Source organism: Pongo pygmaeus, chromosome 1 (assembly GCF_028885625.2).
Source record: "Pongo pygmaeus isolate AG05252 chromosome 1, NHGRI_mPonPyg2-v2.0_pri, whole genome shotgun sequence".
Lineage (NCBI taxonomy): Eukaryota > Metazoa > Chordata > Mammalia > Primates > Hominidae > Pongo > Pongo pygmaeus.
Window position 1 is genome coordinate 873,137 of NC_072373.2, and position 24,718 is coordinate 897,854.

Sequence of the window (24,718 nt, forward strand, 5' to 3'; positions counted from 1 at the left end):
TTCACAGCACCACAGGATTCCAAGGAGTGGCTTGGGTATGGCTGGGCTCAGATTGGTGGTAATGACAGAAGCAGTGGCACAGGTGGCCGTTGGGTACAAATGTCCCTAACAGGGAAGAGAGGAGGTGTTATCCCTGGCAATAGCAAGTGACTCATGATGGGAGGCCTATTTTCCCTCTGTCCCAGAGCCCCTCTCCGTTGTATTCATGGAATGTGACCTATCTCAGTGAATATCAGGACAAGAAATGCCAGGAAGCTAAGGCAGTAAACTTTGTTAGTAAATCATTACAAAATAAAAACACACACTGCCCATTGCAACAAAGCACAACAAAGACATAGTCTGATTTATAAAACAAGTTCAAAATTTATGTTTTAACTGCTACAATATGGCAAAACAAATATCCACAGACTTAGAAATAGAAATGACATTTAAAGAGCATTGAACTGTGTAATACTTTACTGTTAACTGTAATCATGGAAGAGAACACTAGAATGTATTTGTACAAATCACTGGTGAAAGAAAATGAAGAGGAATACAAATGAATGGAAAGAAATCCAATGCTCATGGATTGGAAGAATTAATATTATTTAAATGACCAAACTACAGATTCAGTGCAATATCTATCAAAATACCAATGACATTCTGCACATAAATAGTAAAAACCATTATTTAAGATTTGTATGGAACTATTAAAGACCCCAAATAGTCAAAGCATTCTAGAATAAAAAGAAAAAAACTGGAGCCATAACAGTACCAAACTTCAAACTATACTACAAACAAGTAATAACCAAAACAGAATGGTACTGGCATAAAAACAGACACATAGAACAGTGAAACAGAACAGAGAACCCAGAAATAAATCCATATATCTACAGTGAACTGATTTTTTAATTTTAATTACTATGGATACATAATAGTAATATATAATTGCAGAGTGTATGTGATGTTTTGATAAAGGCATACAATGCGTAATGATCAAATCGGGTTCATTGGGGTAACCATCACCTCAAATATGTGTTATTTCTTTGTTTTGGGAACATTCCAATTTCACTCTTTCAGTTATTCTTTAATACATACAATAAATTCTACAATAAATTATTGTTTATTATAGTTACTCTATTGTGCTGTCAAATACTGACTCTTATTCATTCTATCTAATTATATTTTTGCAACTATTAGCCATCCCCACTTTATCACCCCTCCCCTGTACCCTTCCCACCCTCTGGTGACCATCAGTCTCTTCTCTATTTCCACTAGTTCAGTTTTAAAAAATTTTAGCTCCCGCATAGGAGTGAGAACATGCAAAATCTTTCTGTGCAACTGATTTTTGACAACAGCACCAAGAACATTCATTGGGAAAAAGACAGTGTCTTCAATATACGGTGCTGGCAAAACTGGATATTTTTAAGAAGAAAAATGAAAATAAACTCCCAGTCCTTACACTATACCCAAATCAACTCAAAACAGGTTAAAGACCTAAATGTTGTCATTTTTATTACTGCTGGCACATTCCAGTCCTTGTTGTTGATCTAAAATATACCTAATGTTAAATCATTTCCTGGGATTCATTCCCCTATAAAAAACATAATCTTGTCATAGGCCATCCAGAGTGGTATCAGGACTTAAGAATCCCTGATGAGCTCTCTGCTAAATTGTGTAATAAGTTCCCTAAATTGAAAGAATGAGTAATTGGTAGGTTAAGTGTCTAAGATAAGAAAGACAAAACATCTTACAGCTTTCAATTAGATACACCAAGTCTCTTGACTTATTGTTTGTTTTGTTTTAGACATAAACAAAAAAGCAAATTTAAAATTACTGGAAAATAAATTGACTACAAGGAAATTGTTATGCTGAGTGCCAACTTCAGTTAGACCAATTTCATTTCCATTTCTGCATGACCAAAAACAAAATTCTCATTGACAACATATTAGCAAAAGTAGGTGCTTTCAAAATTTATGGAAACAATGCCATGAAGAAAAAAGTTGTTTAGAATTATATATACATATATATCTGTAAAACAATTTTGTCCAGAAATCAGTGATTTTTTTTTCTCTTACCTCGCTTACTTTTAGCTCCTGAACTCTAGGATTGAAATAATATTTTAATTACTATACACTGCTGGATGGATGTGTAACTGAGTCTTGAGACCTTAGGTAGAAAATGTTTCTACATTTTCCCAGAGCAGATTCTCTGACTCACTCGTATCAGGGCCCCCATCACCTCCTTGTTTCTCAGGCTATAGATCATGCAGTTGAGCACTGGGGTGAGGATGGTGTAGAAGACAGCCAGAACCTTGTCCTCTGTTGGAGATCTCAGGGATCTTGGACGTAGATAGGTATAAATAGAAGGTGCATAGAAGAAAGTCACTACAGTGAGGTGGGTGCTGCAGGTCAAATAGGCTTTCTTCCTCCCTTCTGCAGATTTCATGCAGTAGGCAGCAAGGAGAACCCACCCATAGGAACATGAAATACCAATGAAGGGAAACACGAGAAAGATGGTGGTGCTCAAAAACACTGTGCCCTCATAGACCCAGGTGTCCATGCAGGCCAGAGTCACCATGGCTGGGACATCACAGAAGAAATGATTGATGACCCTGGATCGGCAATAAGGGATATGGAGTATATATACAGTGTGAGCACAAGTATTGATAGAGCCTATGATCCAAGACCCTGTTATCATCAGCACACACTCTCTTTTGCTCATGCGAATGAGATAGTGAAGAGGAAAGCAAATAGCAATGTAACGATCATAGGCCATTGATGTCAGGAGTAGCGCTTCTACAACAGCTAAAGTTGTGAAGAAGAAACTCTGAATCCCACACCCAATGAAGGAGATAGACTTGTTTCCATACAGAAAATCAGAAGCCATCTTAGGAACAATGGTGGGGATGTAATTTAGGTCAATGAAGGAGAGCTGACTAAGTAGGAAATACATGGGCGTGTGGAGATGGATGTCCAAGAAGATGAGAAGAATCATGGATAGGTTTCCAATTAAAGCCATTAGGAAAATGAAAACAATGAGAATGAAGAGGAAAAGCCCAATTCTTGATGGTGGGAACAACCCCAATAAGATGAAATCAGCTGATGTTTGATTGTAATTTTCCATGGGCTTTCATAGGATCCTTCCTGAAGGGAGACACAGGGTAAGTTACGTACAGAAATTCGCCCTTATCTGCAGGGGATGCATTCCAAGCCCCCCAGTGGATGTTTGAAACTGCTGTTGATACTGAACCCTAAATACACTATTATTTTGTGTTCATACATACTTCTGATAAAGTTTAATTCTTAAATAAGGCAAGTAAGAGATTAACAAGAGTAACTTAAAATAGGACAAGTATACAGTATACTGTAATACAAATTATGTGAATATGGTCTCTTTATTTCTCTCTTATAATGTTTTATTGTACTCAGCCTTCTTTGTTCTGATTTTTTAATCTATTTTGAATAAAGAAATCTTATTTTCCTACCCAGAGATTAACATTTGATGAGATCAACAGACCAAGATTTCTGATCAGATTTTATTTGAGAAATATGTAAATTTATAAGAAAGATATCTTTATCACAACTGCAATAGAATATTAATGTTTTACAGCCTGACATAAACTCTGATATAATCAAATTCAGATGTTATGTTGAATACATATACATAAAAGTCAATGTAAATGCATACATTTAGATTTATAAAAAATATATATATATATTAATATTTATATAATTAATATATATATTTATATTATAAAAAATATAATTTATATTTATATTAGTATTATCTTTATAGGATGATCTATTATATTTCCATATTTATATATTTTTTTTTTGAGTGACAGGATCTCTTTCAGTTACCCAGGCTGGAGTGCAGTGGCAAGGTCATAGCTCACTGCAGCCTTAACTTTCTGGCTCAAGCGATCCACCTGCCTCAGCCTCCTTAGTAGCTGAGATTATAGCCACATGCCACCACACCTAGTTAACTTTTATTTTTGTAGACATGAATTCTCACTATGTTGCCTAGGCTGGTTTTGAACTCTTGTCCTCAGCAATCCTTCTGTCTCTGCCTGGCAAATGCTGGGAGTGCAGACTTCAGCTGCGCCACCCAACCCATGTTTATTCTGTCAGATTTACTTCTAAAACTGCAGCAGCCTGGCTCTCATTTTGAGAAACTTGAATGATGTTTGCACAATAGTGCCAAGTCAAACTTCTTTTGTCAGTTATCATTTTGTGGTTCATTTATTTACAAATCCAGAATGAATCCTTATTGCTATATCCCTTTAACCAAAGTCATGTTAATTCACACTCCTGATTTTCTTTTTCTTTTTTTTTTTTTTTTTTTTTGAGATAGAGTCTTGCTCTGTCACCCAGGCTAGAGTGCAGTGGCGCGATCTCGGCTCACTGCAAGCTCCGCCTCCCGGGTTCACGCCATTCTCTTGCCTCAGCCTCCCGAGTAGCTGGGACTAGAGGCACACGCCACCACGCCCGGCTAATTTTTTGTATTTTTTTTAATTTTTATTTTATTATTTTTATTTTATTATTATTATACTTTAAGTTTTAGGGTACATGTGCATAATGCGCACGTTAGTTACACATGTATACATGTGCCATGCTGATGTGCTGCACCCATTAACTCGTCATTTAGCATTAGGTATATCTCCTAAAGCTATCCCTCCCCACTCCCCCCACCCCACAACAGTCCCCAGAGTGTGATGTTCCCCTTCCTGTGTCCATGTGTTCTCATTGTGCAAATCCCACCTATGAGTGAGAATATATGGTGTTTGGTATTTTGTTCTTGCGATAGTTTACTGAGAATGATGATTTCCAATTTCATCCATGTCCCTACAAAGGACATGAACTCATCATTTTTTATGGCTGCATAGTATTCCATGGTGTATATGTGCCACATTTGCTTAATCCAGTCTATCATTGTTGGACATTTGGGTTGGTTCCAAGTCTTTGCTATTGTGAATAGTGCCGCAATAAACATACGGGTGCATGTGTCTTTATAGTAGCATGATTTATAATCCTTTGGGTATATACCCAGTAATGGGATGGCTGGGTCAAATGGTATTTCTAGCTCTAGATCCCTGAGGAATTGCCACACTGACTTCCACAAGGGTTCAACTAGTTTACAGTCCCACCAACAGTGTAAAATTGATTCTTCCTACCCATGAACATGGAATGTTCTTCCATTTCTTTGTATCCTCTTTTATTTCATTGAGCAGTGGTTTGTAGTTCTCCATGAAGAGGTCCTTCACGTCCCTTGTAAGTTGGATTCCTAGGTATTTTATTCTCTTTGAACCAATTGTGAATGGGAGTTCACTCATGATTTGGCTCTCTGTTTGTCTGTTATTGGTGTATGAGAACGCTTGTGATTTTGTATCCTGAGACTTTGCTGAAGTTGCTTATCAGCTCATGGAGACTTTGGGCTGAGACAATGGTGTTTTCTAGATATACAATCATGTCATCTGCAAACAGGGACAATTTGACTTCCTCTTTTCCTAATTGAATACCCTTTATTTCCTTCTCCTGCCTAATTGCCCTGGCCAGAACTTCCAACACTATGCTGAAAAGGAGTGGTGAGAGAGAGCATCCCTGTCTTGTGCCAGTTTTCAAAGGGAATGCTTCCAGTTTTTGCCCATTCGCTATGATACTGGCTGTGGGTTTGTCATAGATAGCTCTTATTATTTTGAGATACGTCCCATCAATACCTAATTGATTGAGAGTTTTTAGCATGAAGGGTTGTTGAATTTTGTCAAAGGCCTTTTCTGCATCTATTGAGATAATCATGTGGTTTTTGTCTTTGGTTCTGTTTATATGCTGGATTACATTTATTGATTTGCGTATATTGAAGCAGCCTTGCATCCCAGGGATGAAGCCCACTTGATCATGGTGGATAAGCTTTTCGATGTGCTGCTGGATTTGGTTTGCCAGTATTTTATTGAGGATTTTTGCATCAATGTTCATCAAGGATATTGGTCTAAAATTCTCTTTTTTGGTTGTGTCTCTGCCTGGCTTTGGTATCAGGATGATGCTGGCCTCATAAAATGAGTTAGGGAGGATTCCCTCTTTTTCTATTGATTGGAATAGTTTCAGAAGGAATGGTACCAGTTCCTCCTTGTTCCTCTGGTAGAATTCGGCTGTGAATCCATCTGGTCCTGGACTCTTTTTGGTTGGTAAGCTATTGATTATTGCCACAATTTCAGAGCCATTATTTGTCTATTCAGAGATTCAACTTCTTCCTTGTTTAGTCTTGGGACGGTGTATGTGTCGAGGAATTTATCCATTTCTTCTAGATTTTCTAGTTTATTTGCATAGAGGTGTTTGTAGTATTCTCTGATGGTAGTTTGTATTTCTGTGGGATTGGTGGTGATATCCCCTTTATCATTTTTTATTGCGTCTATTTGATTCTTCTCTATTTTTTTCTTTATTCGTCTTGCTAGCAGTCTATCAATTTTGTTGATCCTTTCAAAAACCAGCTCCTGGATTCATTAATTTTTTGAAGGGTTTTTTTGGTCTCTATTTCCTTCAGTTCTGCTCTGATTTTAGTTATTTCTTGCCTTCTGCTAGCTTTTGAATGTGTTTGCTCTTGCTTTTCTAGTTCTTTTAATTGTGATGTTAGGGTGTCAATTTTGGATCTTTCCTGCTTTCTCTTGTGGGCTTTTAGTGCTATAAATTTCCCTCTACACACTGCTTTGAATGTGTCCCAGAGATTCTGGTATGTTGTGTCTTTGTTCTCGTTGGTTGAAAGAACATCTTTATTGAATTTCTTACTGTTTCTAGCAAATGAGCTAATTATATCTTCTACCTGAGAAAAGTGATATTGGTTCATTTTAATTTTTTTGAATTTTAAAACTATTTGAATTTTTTAAACATGTATTAATTGATAAATTATACTTTGACATATATTGATATACATTTTGACTTACATTTATTGTGACATATATATTTTGATATGCATAGGCTAGTCAGGTGAAGCAGTGGGAGTGGAGAAGGAACCTAGAAACCTGTAACTAGTTGTGATCAATTAGTTGTAAACACCACTACATTCCGACCAGACAATTTAATTTACTGATGCATGTATATGTTTTATAATTATCCAGTCAGCATAGTTAGTGTACAGTCTTGGCAAGGACAATTTCCTGACAAAGTGTGCAGATGTTTCAATATTCGTGTATTTGAAAAGCTGAAGAATTCCTTTGTTAAGTTTACAACTGTGACTTTTAACATAATAGTAGGTGCCACTCCTAGTGCAACCAGGGAACTGTTTCCACATCTTCAAAAGACAAGACAAAACCTATTTGTGCTGAAAGAGGAGGTAAGAATCCTTATTTGATGTGGGAAGACAGACTTCAAGGGAATTTTTGTAAGAAAGAAAGACTTTTAGGTTTACCTCAAAACTACGCACTAGGGTCAAGTATACAAATATGGTGGATATGAGTCAGCAACTTACTCTTGAAATACCCTGCTTCTCCCTAAGAGTGTTCTGGAAGCAAGAATTGACTATTACACACATCTACAGTAGAAAGCACAAAACCAAGCACAGAGTAAGTCAAAACTTGGTTTATTCTGAAAGAAGAGATTAGAATGAGGAATGTAAATAAAACTGAGCTGTTTATTTTGCATTTCTAGATGTCTGTGTTCAGTGCATTTGAATTATTTATTAAATCACATAGTTCTTTAAATCTGTAATCATATTTACTTATTAAGAAACCCCATTCTATGTCCCAAGGATACAAGATTCAGATGATAACCATTTATGTCAAATCTGTTGTAAAAAAGCAAGAGACAGTGGCACAGGCCTGTCATTCCACCTATGGGGAGACTGAGGCAGGAGGATTGTTACAGGCCCACAGGATTCAATTGCCCATGAAGTGGTAGCAGACCAAAACACCAAAACAATGGGAGTTGCAGCAGAGAAAGTTTAACAATCGTAGGTCAGCTGAAGGAGGAAGAGAAAGGGAGCCTCAAATAAGCCTTCTGGAGACACTTGGGGATGGCATTTTTAAGGAGTCTGGATGCGTGATGAGCTAAATTGTGGGGATTGCTGATTGGTGGAGAAATGAATGGTGATGCTATGAGACAGGGAGATGAAGACGCTGCATCCTGTACTGAGTCAGTTTCTTAGACAAGTTAACTTTCAGCAACCACCATTCTACTCTCTGTTTCTATGTATTCCATTTATTTTTAGGCCCGATATATAAGTGAGATCATGTAATATTTTTCTTTTTGTGTCTGAAAGCCAATCTGGATTGAAGGACAGAAAAAAGAGAAACTGATATTGCACTGGCAGGCTACAATCATGGTAACATAATTATTGTCCACTCGTTTTGTCAGAGGCTTTTGAACCAGAGCGACCCCATCTTGAGTGAGGACTGGAAAATTAGCCTGGGACTTGCTGGGCTGCATTCCTAAAAGTTTGGTATTCCTAGAAATTTTGGTATTCTGAGCCTTTAGATGTTTAGGGCTAAGGAAAGAGATTGACAATGTTTACTAAACAAACCCAGACTTGGGAGTGACCAGATATCCCGACGTCTTAAGAACAAAGGCATTCTTAATTTTTCTTTAAAGATAATAATATTGATTCTTGAAAAATATACTAATTAAGAAAATTAATCCTTTATCACAAACCTTGTAGCAGAACACATCTCCTCATGCTCTTTTTTATTCTATATATGAACAAGTATTGTACCTAGAGTGGACACTTCCTCCTCTTACTTTCGGGAATGCCCTACTCTGTCTGTGGAGTAGCTGTTCTTTCACCACTTTGCCTTCTTAATAAACTTGTTTTTGCTTTGCACTGCAGACCTGCACTGAATTCTTCCTTGTGCAAGATCCATGAACCCTCTTTTGGGGTCTGGATCGGGACCCCTTTCGAGTAAGTTTCACAAACTCTTTCATGTCAAGTCTATCTATCTGCCTCTCTTGCAACTCCATTCAATGTCTGTCCAAATAGGGCCACCAGAATTTGTTGGCCCACTTGAGAAATACAAAACAAATCATGTCTATCTACTATTTTCTTCTCCCAGGAATATTTCTCCAAGTATCATGCATATAACAAACTTCTCACATATTCCATACCTCCTTCATATCGGCCCACGTAAATCGATAAATCTGTGGCTGTGGTACTGTTGGCTCAACATATAGCGTATAATTTATTTACTATTCTTTATGTATCTGAACTCTCTTTTGACGTGCCTCAGAGAGCAAACATTTCATTGTCTCTGATAGAACTCACTTACTTCCCTACCTGACTTTCAGCTATGGCTATGGTATATAGGTGGAGAGTCTATATTAGATTTTTTGATTCCAGATTTTAACATGGGAATGCGTAGCTCAAAGCAGCAGGGCGGGTGCAAATCCTCTAAGGCTACATGGACACCACAGAAATAAATTCACCAAGTTTCTAGGGCTGTGAATGGCACCCAGAAGGAGCAAGAGTGGTGACCTCACAGAACTCATTATCAAGCACATATTGGAAACTGCTCATGGTGGCAGATTTTCATACCTTATCGTGTCCATCTTTTGGAGATTTGGCAAGCCTTCGCATTTTTTTAAAATATTGTATTTTCAGTTTAAATCACATTGATTTTTGTTGTTTTTAGTTAAGAATCTTAGCTGATAATATCAAATTTCAAATTCTATTTTGATTTAGTTTGAAAAACTTCAGTGAAGAAAGGATGAGGACCTGGAGTAAGGCAGTGATTATAAAATATGAAAAAGAGAGTTTTAAAATATTAATGTAGATAAGATTGATAAAATATTAAGATTAGTTGTATTCATTATAATGAAAGAACAAAAGGCCTAAGTTAACTTGCAGTTGCCATATTGTCTCATCATTTTATGTGACATGTGATTGTCTGTGCCCCTCACAATGTAGTAAGTGCTTGATAAGTACTCATCTTTTATTTTATTGTCTTTTATTTATGTGAGATTAGGAAAATCTTTCAACATCAGGCAACTACTACCTTTTCTCATATTATTATGACATTCTCATGCAGTTCTAATGATGAGAAATTCTACTTAAATTAAATTAGGGGAGAAGAAAGTCATACATATTTGCCATTCTATAAGTCAAAATTTAAATTATTCAGTACTCTATCAAACTTTAAATGCTTAATTGGTATGAGTATATCCAGATCCGTATTTGTATCTCCTATTCAAATGTTAATGTTCTTGTTTGAAAATGATTATTCCAATTGTAGTACAGATGACCCTAGGACAATGTGGAGATTAGGGTCGCTGACCCCCATGCAGTAGAATATGCATATAACTTTGAACTCCCCAAAACCTAACTACTGATATCCTACTGTTGACAGGAAGCCTTACAAATAACATAAGCAGTCAATTAACTCATATTTTGTATCTTATATGTCTTATATGCTCTATTCTTACAGTAAAGTGAGCTAGAAAAAGAATATCTTAATAAGAAAATCGTCAGAAAGAGAAAATATGTTTACTATTTAGGGAGAGAGGTTTGTCATAAAGTTCTTCATCATTGTCTTCACGTTGAGTGGGCTGAGGAGGAGGAAGAGGAGAGGTTGTTCTTGTCTCAGGAGTGCTGGAGGCGGAACAAAATCCACAAGTAAGTGGACCTGTACAGTTCAAATCTGTGTTGTTCAAGGACCAACTGCATATCAGTCATTCACCACTGCTGTCACTTGGATAATATGAGGCTCTTCTTACTTGCTCATTCTACATTCCTTCTCGCCTCCTATCCTCAGAGATAAAAGAGTTTCTCAGGAATGGGATCTTCTGGAGAGCAATGGCCTTTCACTCAGAGAATGGACCTAAGCAGATAACCTTTATGAAATAATGTTGATCCTTTTAGGCAAATGCCTAAGCAGGTATAAAAATAGTGGAGCAGAGGAGCTGATCCCATTCCAAGCTGAATAGTTCTGTTGATTTATGAGACGTGTAAGTGGAAATAAAATTCTGCAGAAGAGAATGTCTTGCATGAAAATACCCATGGCTACTGAGGAGGCAAATCTTGAGTGTGTTGTGATGTGACTGAGGAATAGTTCAAATAACCTACTCCACACTCAACTCTATAGTCTAAGAAGGTCTATAGACTGTAACTTCTATAGAACTTCCTATAGGGAAACTCTTGTTTTTCTAAAGCGAAATTGGCTGCTCCATAAACATAATTATTTATCCTCATGTAAACTTATTAGTAAAACATTACTTTAGGAAAAAGAAGATATACACACCAGTTGAGAGTAAATAAAAACTATTTAATATTCAATTAAATTCAGTAATCTTAAATAATTTGTTATTTTTGTCTTATTTTTATAATAATGGGAGAGAAACAACTATTATGTAGTTATTATGCTGAATGATATGATTAGTTTGGACCTTTATTGCTTTGATTTCTATATGTTAATGAAACCCTGTTGCCCACAATTTAGTAGAAAATATATGACCTATATTTGATTAAAAAAAAAAAACAGGCAGGATGTGGTGGCTCACAGCTGTAATCCCAACTAACTAAGGAGGGTAGGCAGGAGAATCGCTTGAACCCAGGAGGCAGAGGTTGTGGTGAGCTGAGATTGCGCCATTTCACTCGAGCCTGGGCAACAAGAGCCAAAATCCATTAAAAAGACAAACAAACAAACAAAAAAAACACACACAAACAAAATCAAAATAGATGTCTTAGAATATGCATTATAATATCGTCAAGACTAAATTAAAAGACAAATCTTCTAGATTAACTTCCGTTTGACACACTGGGCATGTAATAATGCTTCTCTTCACCGCTGTACACTACTAAGTTGATATGAACCTAGTGCTTTGACTCTAAGACAGAATGTATGTCTACATTTTCACAGAGAAGATTTTCTGAATCACTCGTGTCAGGGCCCCCATCACCTCCTTGTTTCTCAGGCTGTAGATGATGGGGTTGAGCATTGGGGTGAGGATGGTGTAGAAGACAGCTAGAACCTTGTCCTCTGTTGGAGATCGCAGGGATCTTAGACGTAGATAGGTATAAGCAAAGGGTGCATAGTAGAAAGTCACTACAGTGAGATGGGTGCTACAGGTCGAATAGGCCTTCTTTCTCCCTTCTGCAGAGCGCATACGGTAGACAGCAAGGAGAACCCAGCCATAGGAACATGCAATACCAATGAAAGGAAACACAAGAAAGATGGTGCTGCTCAAAAACACTGTGCTCTCATAGACCCAGGTATCTGTGCAGGCTAGTGTCAACATAGCTGGAACATCACAGAAAAAATGATTGATGGCTCTGGACTTGCAATATGGGATATGGAGTGCATATTCTGTGTGAGCACAAGAGTTGATAGAGCTTATCATCCAAGATCCTGTTATCATCAGCACACACACACTTTTGCTTATACGGATGGGATACTGTAGAGAAAAGCAAATGGCCACATAACGATCAGAGGCCATTGATGTCAGGAGCAGCGCTTCTGCAACTGCTAAAGTCAAGAAGAAGAAACTCTGAATCCCACATCCAATGAAGGAGATAGACTTGTTTCCATACAGAAAATCATAAACCATCTTTGGAACAATGGTAGAGATGTAATTTAGGTCAATGAGTGAGAGCTGACTAAGTAGGAAATACATGGGTGTGTGGAGATGGATGTCCAAGAAGATGAGAAGAATCATGGATAGGTTTCCAATTAGAGCCATTAGGAAAATGAGAACAATGAGGGTGAAGAGGAAAAGGCCAATTCTTGATTGTAGGAACAGCCCCAATAAGATGAAATCAGTTGATGTTTGATTGTAATTTTCCATGGGGCATTCCTACAATCCATCCTTAAGGGAGACAAAAGGGTAAATTAAGCACAGTAATTCACTTTTATCCATAGCAGCTACATTCCAAGACCCCCAGTGGATGCCTGAAACTGGGGTTGATACTGAACCCTATATACACCATTTTTATATCCATAAATACATATTGTAAACTTTAATTTATAAATTAGGCAAGGAAGAGATTAACAAAAATAACTACAAATAAAATAAAACAATTACAACTATATACTGTAATAAAACTTATGTGAATGCAATCTATATTTTTCTGTCTTTCAAACCATCTTACTGAAGAAGTGCTCATTTTTCTTGTGATGACAAAATGCTTCATGGGAAGACAAAATGTCTACATGATGAGATAAAGTGAGGGGAACAATGCAGGCACTGTGATGCAAAATTGGGCTATGACTGAAAACCAATTGAAAATTTATGAACTGTTCATTTATAGACTTTTCCTTGCAATATTGTCAGACCGCATTTGACCACAGGAGAAACCATGGAAAACAAAACAGCGGATAAGAGAGGACTACTTATAGAATAGTAAGCCAATTCTTTTTAAAAATCCTTAGTTTAGTTAGACTGTGAATTATTTATAGAACTTTACAACACTTAAATGATGAACTAGGCCGGGCGCGGTGGCTCGCGCCTGTAATCCCAGCACTTTGGGAGGCCGAGGCGGGCAGATCTCGAGGTCAGGAGATGGAGACCATCCTGGCTAACATGGTGAAACCCCGTCTCTACTAAAAAAACACAAAAAATTAGCCGGGCAAGGTGGCGGGCGCCTGTAGTCCCAGCTACTCGGGAGGCTGAGGCAGGAGAATGGCGTTAACCCGAGAGGTGGAGCTTGCAGTGAGCCGAGATTGCACCACTGCACTCCAGCCTGGGCGACAGAGCAAGACTCTGTCTCCAAAAAAAAAAAAACAAAAAAAAAAGATTAATTAATTTATTCTATTTAGAAAAAAACTATTTTCTTACACAGAGATTAATATTTGATGAGACAAATATTTATAACCAAAATTTTTTCTAAGAAGTATATACATTTATAGGAAAAATAATTTGTCTTACAACTTCAAAAGGATATGAATGTTTGATGCCCAACACAATCTCAGATGCCATTAAGATCATGTGCTATGCTTAAAACATACACATGGAAAGGTAAATTAAATGCATATGCTATGGATCCATATTATGAATAAATTAGCATTACTTTTTCTGGATGATTTTTCTTACTAAATTTATTCCTTAAGACTTACTTCTAAAACTGCAGCACCCTATGACTCATTTGGAGGAACTTACATTTCCTTCTTGAATTGTCTTTGCATAGTAATTCCAAGTCAAACTTTCTCTAAGTCAGACATCATTATTTGGTTCTTCTATTTAAAAATGTAGAATGAATTGTTATTTTAAGTACCTTTTTCATGAAATGTAATTCATAGTCTTGATTTTGAAAGTCCACCACCATCAAATGTCCATTCTGTTTTGCCTCGTCATCCAATTTCTGAATTCTCAAGTTAATGCAGACCCTCTATCTCAATATCTATATGCCAAGTTCATTTTAGCTTCCATGTTTCTGCTCAAGCTCTCCCCAAATACGATGTATATTCTGTTTCTTTGCTTCCCTCATGCTTAGATTACATAGACTTTAGGGATCCTCCCATTCATATGAAGGATCATAAGCATATTTATCAATTTTTTGTTAAATCCATAAAGTATAATGTAATCTAAGCATTAGGGAAGCAAAGACAATAAATCACTTTATGTCTCCAAAAGACAGGATTTGGAGAAATGTCCATTCACTTAAATGGAAAAAAGGAAACAGCAACCTGACAGTTTTCTGGGTAGAGGTGGTTCGAGTATTCTTCTCCAGATAGAAGACATCAGTGGACAACTTTGCACAGGATGCATAAAAGGAATGAAGTTTTTAGGCTTGAAAATTATTTTAGAGCCAAAGGTCAGCCGACCTTTGAGGAAGTGTAACAATATGAAAGAGTAAGATCCACACAGTATGCAAACTCACACCTATACACACACACACAAAGATGCACACTCCTTTAAGGATCAATACACGTATATGTACACTGAGTTAAAACTATCACAAACCTGCAAAAAGAGTGAGTTTTTAAAATTAAGAATTCCTATCTTCAGGAATGAAGATGTCTATGATATGTTATAAAATCCACCAAATAAATATCATTAGCTACATACAAGGATGTGAAGTGTAACAATAAATGACTCTTGGAAATTAAAGATACAATAATTGATACCATATTAAATGAAAGTTTCAAAATACAAGAGTGAAAAATCTATCAGAAGGAAAAAAAACAACCTGAAAAGATTAGAAGAGGCAAAAATATCAGAAAATTAATATAACAGGACCAACATATACTTACAGGCATTCCCAGAACTGCACATAGCAAATAATAATAAACTCAATACCATACAAAAATTCTCAGAACTGAAATATATTAGGCACCATATTCAGATGGCATGTAAAATCACAAAGTAAGTGAGAAATATTTTTAGTAAAATATTTCATGAAAATTCTGTCTTCTAGAAAACACATTCTAAAAATTTTAATTATAAGTTTTTGAGAGAAATAGTAATAATAATCAGAAGATTTTAAGTTTTTGAGAGAAATAGTAATAATAATCAGAAGAAATCTATGTATATATGTATCGCCATCAGGATTTACAAGAGTATTTTTTTTTATATTTAATCAACAAATTTCATAAGACGAGATGATGCTGTCAACCCCTTGCTGCAGATATAAAGTGGAATGTAATTATGTTGACAGAATGGGAGAAAGGTAATGAGTGTGGGGGTAGTGATGTTGGGGGAAGCCGGTCACTATTGACAGTGGCCTGTGTCATGAGTCAAGGGCTGGTATTTGGGGTATATAAATCAAGCATTAGCAGATAAGCATATTGTTTGAAAATACATGGACAAAAATAGGGAAAAACTGGTAAGAAAATCTGAAGTCCTTAACTTTGGGGTCAGGAAGGGTCTGTTATGGGTCCAATATTTTAGCTTGTGGACTGTTGTCACCATGTCTATGCGTTACTTGAATAAAACATTAAAGTGATGTAAAAATTATGTCACAGTTAAGAATTTAACCCACAACTTCATCATAATAATGAGACTGACACTTTTTTTTTTTTTTTTGAGATGGAGTCTCACTCTGTCACCCAGGCTGGAGTGCAGTGGCGCAATCTCAGCTCACTGCAAGCTCTGCCTCCCGGGTTCACGCCATTCTCCTGCCTCAGCCTCCCGAGTAGCTGGGACTACAGGTGCCCGCCCCCACGCCGGGCTAGTTTTTGTATTTTTAGTAGAGACGGGGTTTCACCGTGTTAGCCAGGATGGTCTCAATCTGCTGACCTGGAGATCCGCCCACCTTGGCCTCCCAAAGTGCTGGGATTACAGGCGTGAGCCACCGCGCCCGGCCAAGACGGACACTTTTTGGTCTAAGATGCGGAGAAAGACACAAATGTCCATTTTCACGGCATCTATTCAACGTATTACTGGAAGTTCAGCCAAAGCAATTGAACAAAAAAAAAAAAAAAAAAAAAAAGGAAAGATAAATATGTTATCTTAATTCAAAAGAAAGAAGTAAAATAATTTTTATTTGTTTATGACATAACTATACATGTAGAAAACCTTAGGACTCCACGCAAAGAAAACTGTTATAAATAATTAACACAATAAGCAAAATTGCAGCATGCAACATCAACAGCAAAAACCTTTTGTACTCCTATACACCCACAATTTGCTGTGACTCATTGAAAGTGTCAGAAGCAAAATTATGTCTGTTCTGAGCCTAGGTTTCAAGTGGCTATACACTAACAATAAACAATCTAAAAATGAGATTGTGATTTTATTTACAATAGTATAAAAAAGAAATGGAACACTTAGGATTAAACCTAACCAAGGAAGTAAAAGGCTTATATATTGAAAAATGACAAACTGTTTATTAGAACAATTAAAGAAGACACAAATAAATGGAAATACATTCTGTATTTATAGATTGGAAGGCTTAACACTGTTGTCAGGAATATCCAAAGTCACTTAAAGATTCAATGGAATCTCTATGAAAATTCTAATGATAAATCTTTTTCAGAAATAGAAAAACCCATGCTAAAATTTATATGGAATTTCAAGGGACCTTAAATACTCAAAAAATCTGGAAAACATTTTTTTAAGGACAAAATTGAAAGACTGATACTTTCTGATTTTAAAACTTGCCAAACGCCTCCAGATTTGTTTTTTTTCACTTAGTCTTTATTTGGCTATGCAGACTCTTTTTGGTTCCATATGAATTTGAGAATTGTTTTTTCTACTTCTGTGAAGAATGATGGTGGTATTTTGACGGGAATTACACTGAATTTATAGATTGTTTTGGCAATATGGTCATTATCACAATATTGATTCTACCTATCCATGAGCATGGTATGTGTTTCCATAGGTTTCCTTCAGCAGTGTTTTGTAGTTTTCCTTATAGAGTTATCTCACCTCCTTGGTTAGGTGTATTCCTAAGCAGTTTATTATTTGCAGCTGATTTGTGTACATTAATTTTGTATCCTGAAACTTTGCTGAATTCTTTTATCAGTTTTAGAAGTTTTCTGGAGAAGGCTTTAGAGTTTTCTAGGTAAACAATCATATTATCAGCAAAGAGGGACAGTTTGGTTTCCTCTTTACTGATTTGGATGCCCTTTATTTCATTCCCTTTCTGACTGCTCTGGCTAGGACTTCCAATACTACGTTGAAGAGGTGAGAGTGAGCATCCTTGAATTTTTCCACTTCCAAGAACTACAGAAATCAAAACAGTATGACATTGGTATAAAGCCAGACATGTATATCAATAGAAGAAAAGAGAGGACAGGTGCCATGGCTCACACCTGAAATCCCAGCACTTTGGGAGGCTGAGGCAGGCAGATTGCTTGAGCTCAGAACGTCGAGACCAGCCAGTGAAACATGGTAAAATCCTGTCTGTACAAAAAAATACAAAAATTAGCCAGGTGTGGTGGCTCACACCAGTAGTCTCATCTACTTGGGGGCTTGAGGTGGAAGGGTTGCTTGAGCCCAGGAGGCAGAGGTTGCAGTGAGCCAAGATCACACCACCACATTCCAACCTGTGTGACAGAGTGAGACCCTGTTTCAAAAAAAAAAATGAAGGAGAAGAAGAAGAAATAGGAAACAGAGTCAAGAAATAGACTATCATATACACAGCAATATTTTTTTGGCAAGCAAACCAAGTTTACTCAATGTGGAAGGGACAGTCTTTTCAATAAACAGTGTTTGAAAAACTAGATATCTACATTCAAAATATTGAAATTGGATGCTTACTTTATACCATATAGAAAAATTAAGTCAAAATAAATCAAAGACCTAAGTGTAAGAGCTAAAATCATAAAAGTATAGTCAGTGGCAAAATGAAATTGTACAGCCTCTGTGGAAAGTGATGGAGAGGCTTCTCGATTTATGATGGGTTTCATCCTGATAAACCCATTATGAAAATGTTGTAAGTAAAATATACATTTACTATCCTGAAAAACTCATCTCAATGTTAAAATATTGTAAGTCAAACCATTGTAATTCCAGATGCTCTTTGACTTATGATAGGGTTTTATGTTTTTATAAATGCATAGTAAAGACAAAAAATTGTCAAATTATTTTGTTTCTGGACCATTTGTATAGTAATTTCTTCAAAAATTAAACAGAATTAGTATAGGTTCCAACTATTTCACTTCTGAATGTGGACCCAAAGAAACAAGACACACAAAAACATACTTATATGCCCACGTTCACAGCAGCATTATTCACAACACCCCAAAGGCAGAGACAACTTAAGTGTCCATCCACAGAGAAATCAATAAAAAATGTACTGAGTACATACAATGGAATATTATTCAGTTTTTAAAATGAAAGAAATTTTGACACATGCTACAACATAGATGAAACTTGATTACATTATGCTAAGTGAAATAAGCCAGAAACAGGCAAATATTGTATGAATTTATGTACATGAAGTACCCAGAGTAGTCAAATTCATAGAGACAGAAAGTAGAATACTGGACCCCGGGGGATGGGGGGAAGGGAGTCAAGGAGAATAATTGTGTAGAGAACAAAATTTTAGCTGGAGAAAATGAAACTATTCTGGAGATGAATGGTGGGGATGATTGCAGAACAATATAAATATACTTAGTGCCACAGACCTGAACACTTAAAATAGTTTAAATGGTGTAGTTTATCTTATGTATATTTAATACATGAGATAATATGTATTATGTTATATATGAAATAATAAATAAAAAATAATAAAAATTTTAAATATACTGAAATTATTCCATATTTGGATGTCCAAATACATTTTAAGAAAATTCAGGCAAGTCTCTGAGCCTCTACAGAGCAATTTATTTTCAATTATTTTATGACCTCTGGTTATTGGTGAGGGACAATTTAGAAGAACAAATTATTTTTTATACATGTCATTTGGAAACAATATGAGATCAGCATTAAGACTGAGGCAATAGTTTGTAATTTATATTAGTAGTTTAATTATTGGCAATTAGAACATGTACTATTTGAAATTACTAACACAATTAACATTTCAAACATTTCTATCAATTGTATTTTATATAGGGCAGTCTATGATCAACTTTCCATGAGATAGTTATAGTCCTAATTTTAAAAAGAGAAAATGTAACAGGACAGAATCCTAAATGGCACATCAGATCTCATATTTATTGCCACGTTGTAACTGACTACCTCATTTAAAAATAATAATAATAATAATGACTTATTTTCTTCTCCTCCCCCCACCTCCTTCTTAGCTGGTTAGGAATGCAAATATATCCTTTACTGTCTCCACCAGACACTTTCTACAAGGCAAGTTTATACGACTTTGTGTTTACCTAGAAGTTCTAGACACGGAACCTTGAAGTAAATCAGGCACCCCCAAAACTCCCTCCCACTAGGAGATTGCCTCAATTTACAACCCAGCTCTGCCTGCGATGGTGCCAGCCAGACCGCCGGATAGAAAAGACATCAGAAGAAAATCACTGGACCCCCTATCTCCTCACCCCCTGCATGTCATTCACGCCAAGACCCCCTTAAAACACCCTGCCTACTGCCCTGAAAGGGGAAGCACTGCCCATTAAGGCAGAAGCCTGTCCTGCTTCCCCTCAGCTAAGCTTGGAATAAAAAATCTTTGTTTCTACCAGAACTTGCTCTTGTTAATAGGACTTTACAAGTGGTGAGGGGCAGGAGATGTGTTATGTGACTTTACGATATCTCATGAACACCAATGTAGCATCTCTTTGATTACTCATGTTCCAGGGTTCTAATTCTATCATATAATATTATTGTAAAAAAAACAGAGCCCTGTCCCTAACGAGAAAGCAGTCTCAGCCATTACATATCGGTTTCAGTAATGTGAAGAGGATATTTATTATATATCTGTTTCAGTAATGTGATTTTTTCTTACACAAAAATAAATCCACGTGGGTTCTGTCCCTTAGTTTTTTATCCACTGAAATAGCAATAAATATTTTAAGCCTATTTAAAAACATTTCCACTTGCTTTCATTTTTGTAAGTCTCCTAAAATGTATATACCTATGCATCAGCATTAATGATGTTATACACAGGAGGAAAAAGCGAGCAGAAAAATTTCTGATATTTTCATCACAAGTAGAAAAACCAACCTTCAACCCCAGTGATGTCCTACATGAATGGAATGATACCAGCATGAACTTTTATTGACTATCTCCACACACTGGCACTTGCAATATTTCAGGATTGTTCCGTGATTCCATTGGTTTTAATCCTAATAAAAAGCTCTTTACATTGACATCACCACCGAATTCTTAGATGACAAAAATTGAGATTCAGAGTTTGTAAGTGAACTTCTCTAGATCACAAAGTAAGAAGCAGCATTAAGATTACAACAAGCATCATACAATCACACATCACTCATGGCAAAAGAAATCAAACCAAAACAAAACAAAACACCAACCAAGTAGGTACAAGGAAATGTTACCCCTTACAATAATTATTGTGAATGTGGGTTCTTTAATTTCACTTGAGCCCATAAAAGCATAGTCTAATATAATGTATCCCTGTCTCTTCCATTGACTATCATTTCCCTTCCCCTCCAGAAAACACATTTATGAATTAGCTGCAAAACCACTTTCAGTTGTCTGCATTTCATACTCCAATATTTCCGCTGAATGGTGTTAGAGAAAGTACAGTCATTAGTGCTGAAATTCACCTCAATTCTATTTCTGAAACAAAGTCCTCTTAAGCACTTGCCAGAGTCCCTTCTTCGCTGTGATCAATAAAAATTTAAAAATAAAATTATAATTAGTACCTTTATTATTTCCTCATTTCCAAACACTCAGTGCCTTTGCTTAGCTGACAGCAGTCCTAGAGTCATCATAGGAACAAATTCATTTTTCTGAGTAAGCATTAAGAATATTGCTTAAAGAAATGCATATATTCATTTTTCTTCCCTACACATGAGATTTCACAGACCTTCATTGGGATTCGGTAGCAGCCATGAATCCAGTCCTTTTTACCTGGAGAATGAGATTAACAGTTGTTTTGCTGGTATTCACTGGGGATTGTCCACTGAGACTTTGGACATTCTAGGTTGAGTCACTAACAACAGAGGATGGCCTTAGTCCAAGGTTCAGAAATGAGTTCTGATCATGTATTTAGATGTTTCAAGGCATGTCAAGGGTAAATTCAATGGAGAAAGAAACAAACATATTTATTCACATTATGTCAATGTTTTTGTGTTTCTAAACTTTATGAAACCCTATAGTTTGAATGTTGTTATTCAGGCAGCCATAGTAATAATGAATCTGCATACATTAATTTCTTTCTGAGTTTGATTTATTTTGGCAATAAGATTTAAACCGCTAAAATAGAATGAGGTTAATTTAGTAAAAACACATAAGTAGAAATTATTAAGCTATCACATACATGGGAGTTACCTTTTAACATATTTTAGGTATTATACATGTTCACATTGGTTCTTTATATTTGGAAATGCTCATTAAATTATACCGTGATTTTTCTCCTATTAAAACAGATAATAAAATATTGTTACTACTCTGATTTATTAATATTTAGAAAATATTTAGTAATTTAATTAAATTTTTATTCAGTAGAGTGCTTTAAATGTTCTCAAATTTCTTATTTTTTTACTAAATGAATTGATACAATCTACCTGAGAAAAGTAATATTTTTTCATTTTTAATTTTCTTGAGTTTTAAAAGTACTTGAATTTTTCCATGTGTATGTAATTGATAAATTATTATTTGACACATTATGATATGTATTTTTATTTATATTTATTGTGATATATATTTTGATATGTATAGGCTAGTCAGATGAAGCAGTGGGAGTCGAGAAGGAACCAAGAAACCTGTAACTGGTTGTGATCAATTAGTTGTAAACACTACTGTACTTGGACCAGCCAATTTGATGTACTGATGCATATATATGTTGTATAATGATCCAGTCAGGGTAGTTAGTGTACATTCCTGGTGAGGACAATTTCCTGAAAGTCCAAGTGTACAGATGTTTCAATACTCCTGCATTTGAAAAGTTGAAGAATTTTTTTGCAAGTTTAAAACCTTGACTGTTAACATAATAGTAGGTGCCATGTCTACTGCAACCAGGTAACTGTTTTCACATTGTTAAAACACAAAACCTATATGTGCTGAAAGAGGAGGTAACACTCCTTATTTGATGTGGGAAGATAGATTTCAAGGGAATTTTTGTAAAAAAAGGAAGATTTGTAGGTATACCTCAAAACTACCCACTAGGGTCACATCACATATGCAAATATGGGGGATATGAGTCAACAACTTATTCCTGAAATACATACCCCAGAACTCCTGAGAGTTTCCTGGACGTAGAAATTGACTATTTCACACTTCTGCAGTAGAAACGATGAAACTAAGCAGATCGTGGGCCACAACTTGTTTTATTCTGAAAGAAGAGATTAGAATAAGAAATATAAATAAAACTGAGCTGCTAATATTACATTTTTCCATGTCTGTATTTAGTCCATTTGAATTATTCATTAAGTCAAACAGATTTTTAAATGCATAATCATATTTACTTATAAAGAAGCCCCATTCTATTTCCCAAAGAGACAAAATTCAGGTGATAACCATTTACGTCAAATCTTTTGTTAAAGAGCAAGGGACATTGGCACAGGCCTGTAATTCCACCTACAGGGAGACTGAGGCAGATGGATTGTTATGGGGCCACAGGGTTCAATTGCCCATGGAGTGGTAGCAGACCAAAACACCAAAACAGCAGGAGTTGCAGCAGAGAAAGGGTTTATTAATCATAGGTCAGCTGAAGGAGGAAGAGACAGGAAGCCTCAAATCAGCCTTCTGGAGAGACTTGGACGTGATTTTTTTTTTTTTTTTTTGAGAAGGAATCTTGCTCTGTCACTCAGGCTGGAGTGCAGTGGCACAATCTTGGCTCACTGCAAGCTCCGCCTCCTGGGTTCATGCCATTCTCCTGCCTCAGCCTCCTGAGTAGCTGGGACTAAAGGCACCTGCCACCACGCCCAGCTAATTTTTTGTATTTTTAGTAGAGACGGGGTTTCACTGTGTTAGCTAGGATGGTCTCAATCTCCTGACCTCGTGATCCACCTGCCTCGGCCTCCCAAAGTGCTGGGATTATAGGCGTGGACATGACATTTTTAGGGAGTCTGGATGGGTGATGGGCTAAAGTGTGGGGATTGCTGATTGGTCGAGGCGTGAGTGGTGGAGTCATGAGACAGGGAGATGAAGATGCTGCATCCTGCACTGAGTCAGTTTCTCAAACAAGCTAACTTTGAGTAATCACCATTCTACTCTCTGTTTCTTTGTATTCTGTTTATTTTTAGGCCCAATATATCAGGGGAAATTCAGCCCCCGATATTTCATGTGGGTCCTTTTCTATTTTCCCTAAGTGTCCACTGGTCTGGGAAATAAAGGGACAGAGTACAAAGAGAGAAATTTTAAAGCTGGGTGTCTGGGGGAGACATCACATGTCGGCAGGTTCCGTGGTGCCCCCTGAACCGTAAAACCAGCAAGTTTTTATTAGCGACTTTCAAAAGGGGAGGGAGTGTATGAATAGGGTGTGGGTCGCAGAGATCACATGCTTCACAAGGTAATAAAATATCACAATGCAAATGGAGGCAGGGCGAGATCACAGGACTGGGGCGAAATTAAAATTGCTAATGAAGTTTCGGGCACGCATTGTCATTGTTAACATCTTCTCAGGAGACAGAGTTTGAGAGTAGACAACTGGTCTGAACAAAATTTATTAGGCGGGAATTTCTTTGTCCTAATAATCCTGGGAGCACTACGGGAGACTGGGGCTTATTTCATCCCTTATATACGACTGTAAAAGACAGCCGTCCCCAAAGCGGCCATTTCAGAGGCCTCCCCCTAGGAACTCATTCTCTTTCTCAGGGCTGTTCCTTGCTGAGAAAAAGAATTCAGCGATATTTCTCCTATTTGCTTTTGAAAGAAGAGAAATATGGCTCTGTTCCGCCTGGCTCACAGGCAGCCAGAGTTTAAGGTTATCTCCCTTGTTCCCTGAATATTGCTGTTATCCTGTTCTTTTTTCAAGGTGCCCAGATTTCATATTGTTCAAACACACATGCTCTACAAACAATTTGTGCAGTTAATGCAATCGTCACAGGGTCCTGAGGTGACATACATCTTCCTCAGCTTACGCAAATGACGGGATTAAGAGATTAAAGTAAAAACAGGCATACGAAATCACAAGGGTATTGATTGGGGAAGTGATAAGTGTCCATGAAATCTTCACAATTTATGTTCAGAGATTACAGTAAAGACAGGGGTAAGAAATTATAAAAGTATTAATTTGGGGAACTAATAAATGTCCATGAAATCTTCACAATCCATGTTCTTCTGCCATGGCTTCAGCCAGT

The 24,718-nt window shown here is 36.6% G+C and overlaps 3 protein-coding genes across 6 annotated transcripts in view; all 3 read right to left on the bottom strand.

Moving 5' to 3' along the window:
• The window catches only part of LOC129033190 (olfactory receptor 2L13), a 161,339-nt gene that overhangs the window by 29,952 nt on the left and 106,669 nt on the right, over positions 1 to 24,718 (bottom strand). For all 4 annotated transcript variants that reach the window (XM_054481319.2, XM_063670596.1, XM_063670594.1 and 1 more), the window contains one exon: positions 22,646 to 22,749. The gene's annotated coding sequence lies outside the window, so the exon portion shown is untranslated. The remainder of the gene's footprint in view (positions 1 to 22,645; positions 22,750 to 24,718) is intronic.
• LOC129033210 (olfactory receptor 2L3-like) lies at positions 369 to 21,656 on the bottom strand. Its single transcript, XM_054481371.2, has 2 exons — positions 21,119 to 21,656; positions 369 to 3,125 (listed from the first exon to the last, which is right to left on the bottom strand). The coding sequence occupies exon 2, from the start codon at positions 3,103 to 3,105 to the stop codon at positions 2,167 to 2,169; it is 939 nt and encodes a 312-aa protein (XP_054337346.1). The 5' UTR covers positions 3,106 to 3,125; positions 21,119 to 21,656; the 3' UTR covers positions 369 to 2,166.
• LOC129033219 (olfactory receptor 2L2) lies at positions 9,920 to 12,742 on the bottom strand. The gene has a single exon (XM_054481398.2). It carries the CDS (start codon positions 12,738 to 12,740, stop codon positions 11,802 to 11,804), a length of 939 nt encoding a protein of 312 aa, XP_054337373.1. The 5' UTR covers positions 12,741 to 12,742; the 3' UTR covers positions 9,920 to 11,801.